The sequence below is a fragment of the Bombus impatiens genome, unplaced genomic scaffold, assembly GCF_000188095.3.
Source record: "Bombus impatiens unplaced genomic scaffold, BIMP_2.2 scf_0704, whole genome shotgun sequence".
In the NCBI taxonomy this organism is placed as follows: domain Eukaryota; kingdom Metazoa; phylum Arthropoda; class Insecta; order Hymenoptera; family Apidae; genus Bombus; species Bombus impatiens.
The window spans coordinates 18,269-22,508 of NT_177123.1; the positions used below are offsets into that span (position 1 = coordinate 18,269).

The following is a 4,240-nucleotide window of genomic DNA, read 5'->3' on the forward strand; positions in this document are numbered from 1 at the left end:
AGGGCAGCTAGCATCCTTTTCTAACTACCGATATGGAGATTGGCCAATTAGCAGCAACGTCAATTTCCCTTATTTTCCGAACGTAGGATGTCCCCGACGAATCCGATGATCTCGTGTCCTTAGACACACCCCGTTATAGTTTTCCTCTGGGGTATCACCGGGACGGAAAGTCATTCTCTCTTGCGGTCTCATCGACAAAAAAGGATTGACTCCTTACGGTCAGCGAATATTAACACAGAATCCGACTTAGATTTTGCGAGTGCGTACGACTACCGTCCCGTTGTCCGCGGATTCGTTATTGAACCTAGGATCATTGTCATTAGTCTCTGTCTAGCCAATGTCTTCTCTATTGCATAACGACGACGTGTAATCCAAACGAAGATTCGCTTTACGCCCCTAACCCTAATTCTAATGTACACCCGACATATGCATATACATATATAATTACATATAGGACTAATAGTAGTTCATTTTTAGTCAATAAAGTAATAAAAAAGTTAACTGCAGACGAAAACAATGTTTCCTCTAAGAGCAGCAATTCTAGAGAATTAAATTTTTTTTTTTTATTTATTTGTTGAAATTACAATCAATTCTCGCGTTGAGAATTTTCAGTAATTTTCCTGGTGTGGCGCAGTGACATGGCTGTTTATTTACAATAAGTTAATACTTATTATAGATAGGTATAATTTATAAGTATTAGAGAAATAAATATACATTTTTTTTTGTTTTTTATTTATTCAAATTTTACAATTTGTCCAGTAGGACATTTGGTAAAATATTATAGCGGTATACTAATATAACATTGGGTGGCTACCCCCAGCGGGGTACCATCATCGTGTTTGTTAGGTTATGTCCTTTGTGGGATCTAGAATAAATATACATGGACGACATTTTCTCTACTGACTACTCTAACAAGTGGGCCCTACTAAAACAATAACAAGCGATTTGTGCAAGGTCGGCGGTTCCAATTTATGCAAATGGCTTTCAAATGAGCTGAAGCGGATGTCAAACGTGTTGATTTATTTAATGACGAGACGAGTGAATACTCGTGATAGTCAGATATATTAAAAATCGCTCTAAGTACAGAATACCATTAGATCCAACTAGAATCAAACATATTATAAATTATTATAATCCAAGTTACAGTACCACGCCAAAAGAATTTACTTATAATTCTCAACGAGAATTGCGCCAAAAGAATTTACTTATAATTCTACAGTACCACGCCAAAAGAATTTACTTATAATTCTCAACGAGAATTGATTGTAAATAGTCTACCAAATAAAAAAAAAGTACAAAATACAGAGTTAGTATATTACGCATTATACTTATCTATAGTAAGTAATAACTATTTATAAATAATTAGCCATGTTACTGCGCCACGCCAGAAAAACTATGAAAATTCTCAACGCGAGAAGTGATTGTAATTTTAATAAATATTTAAAAAGAAAGTATATTACGTTGTAATCGTCGTTTGCTCAATGCTACTCGCCATAATGACACTGGTTAATGAATGTTCTAGAGCGCATACTCGCCTATTTATATTGATCAGAGGAGAAGTTTGAATTCGATTCCGGTTGATGATTGCACGTAGCGGCCATATTATTTTGTCTGGAGTTTGTTTACTATTTAATCTCATACATCGAAACGGTGTTAATACTCCGAGGCAAAACAATAACACAAGTCACTCTCGATTCGAATCGTCCTATGACTCATGTGCCGCTACATACATATACAACAAATATTTCTTACAATCTAGTGTATGTAGTTGTGAATGGGGCCTTAAGTTCACTGTTTATAGATATTGTTAGGAATCGATCGAACGAATTCAAAGCAGTCTTGTATATTATGGGAAATGCAGAATTTGCGTGGTTTTGCTTTGACGCTCCTCCACGTTGACAATTGTACAAAGAAGAACCGAGTGCCCGTGTGACATCGACTATACGTAAATCCATACCATTCCACGCTACTGACAATGAACCGTTAGATTTTAACCTGGCCTTTGGACACATGGCCCAAACCAAACTCCCCATCACGTAGGGCACTCGTGGTCCTCTCCTCGCCCCTCAACTTTTTCAAGCTCCGCTCATATAAAAACTACGAGCATTCGACCACTAAACTAGTCTTGGATAGAGCCTTGGCCGTGACTTGAACTGTTCTGATACTTTGTAACTTCGCTACTTCATTGTAATATTGCATTTAATCATTTTTGTGAGTAAAAGCATATCAAAATATAAAAGTGAAATTAAATATCAAGTTAAGCAATAGTGATAAGTGCTCGTTAGGAAAACAAGACATTCTACCTACGTGAAACGGACTTAACTTGGATTACGTGTCATCATCAACGATAAACTCGCAATCTGAAGTTGATATTCGCAATAGTTGATACTCGCAATCTGAACGGATATTCTACGGAAGTTCCATTTCTACGGATATCAAGGTAAAGCTTGATTCTTTTGCCAACCAAAACTCAGACTAAGTAGCAATTTTCGGGGAAAAAAAAATAAGAAAAGAAAAAAAATGTATGACTTATCATATAAAGATATCAACATTAGTCTACGGCAAGTACTACAAGCGATACAGAAACACACCGAAATTCAAGAACAGATCCAAATATTAGCACAACAAGCAAGGGAAGAGAATGAACGCCGCGCTAAAGAAATCAAACTGCTAAAACAAGCAGTTGCCGAAATAAAGCTGGTTCTTACAAATAAAAAAATAATTAAGTCCAAAAATTCTAAATCTGTCACGAAGACCACAAAGAAAACCGTGAAATCGAGAAAGAAGGATCGTATACCTGCAGCGAGCACACCCGAAACGATATTTGATCCTAAAAGCGATAACAATGGCGGAGACCAATACTACAACGAACCACAACGCCAGATTATGTTATCAGCGGAAGATGCAATAAGATTTATACCAACTTTAAACGGTGACGATGATGTTGGAGTGGAAGAGTTCATAAAAGAAGTACATGCTATGCGAATGTGTTGTTCACAAAAGGATTTGTTATTGAAAGCCATAAAAATCGATAAGATAGTCGGTAAAGCCGCGCGCTGTATTCGACACATACCTATTGGAAATTATGAAGATTTATATAACACTTTGAGATCCAACGTAGTAGTTGATGTAACATCTGACGAATACGAAGAACAATTACGCGATTTGAAACAGGGACGCCACGAATCTGTTCAAAGTTTCAATATCCGATTCCGCTGCATATTGAATAGACTTATATATGCAATAATTAGTGAAAATCTACAACCAATTACAAGACGAATAATGATTGAAGCCACCATGAGGAAAGTAAGTCGAATTTATTTAAAAGGACTTCGACGCGACATAGGACGCATACTGTTAGCTGGTAAACTAGATTCGTTGTACACAATAGAAAAAAAAGCCGTAGACGTTGAAAGATACCTACAAGAAGAAGAAAAGGGATGGAGGACAGATTCTCGACCAACAGCAAGTGACCGACCATTACCTACCACACCTAACAATAATCCAGTCAACAAACGCGTTTCACCGTTTTCTAAAACGGAACGTTTAAGCTAAGCGACAAGTAAGATGTCCCAAATGTGATGAATTGGGACATGTTGAGAAAAATGTGCGTTGACCACGAGACTAGTCTTGGCCGCGATTTAAACAAATATTTTAATACTTTGTAACTTCGCTGCTTCATTGTAATATTGTGCTTTACCACTTTTGTGACTAAAAATATAAAATATATAAAAATATAAAAGGACAATCAGGTTAAGCTATTGGTCAGCTCTTCCTTTTTTTATCACGAATTTTACATGATATTCTTTTTTTTTATTTATTTGTTAAAATTACAATCAATTTTAACAAATAAATAAAAAAAAAATGCTTGGCGTCGCAGCTGTGAAAGACATCGGAAGTCCGCTACACCCTTGAGCATCGCTATCTTTTCCTAGAACAAAGGATGACGTAACCCAGGCAATCGCTACGAGCGTTCGAACTTCGTATTTTCTTACCATACTATTAACAAAAAGTAAAAGCTAGATTTCAATGAGTCATTGTATAATTATATGATATGTATTTTCTAAACAGAATTTATTCTACTGATATAGATAGATTTCTTAGACAGTTAAAGAAGAAAGTTGTTCGCAATCGTGCACTTTTTTTTTATTTATTTATTTAGATTTTATAGGACAATCATGCTATCTCAGTTAAATTTAAAAATAGCGAACATTCATTCCTTACATAAGCGATCTAATGA

General features: G+C 35.8%; 1 protein-coding gene across 1 annotated transcript; it reads left to right on the forward strand.

Moving 5' to 3' along the window:
* Positions 1–2,467: 2,467 nt before the first annotated feature.
* On the forward strand, positions 2,468–3,802 carry LOC105681263. The gene is given in 2 exon segments (XM_024370266.2): positions 2,468–3,548; positions 3,550–3,802. Coding segments are annotated over 2 exon segments (1,095 nt in total). The 5' UTR covers positions 2,468–2,520; the 3' UTR covers positions 3,617–3,802.
* Positions 3,803–4,240: the final 438 nt, after the last annotated feature.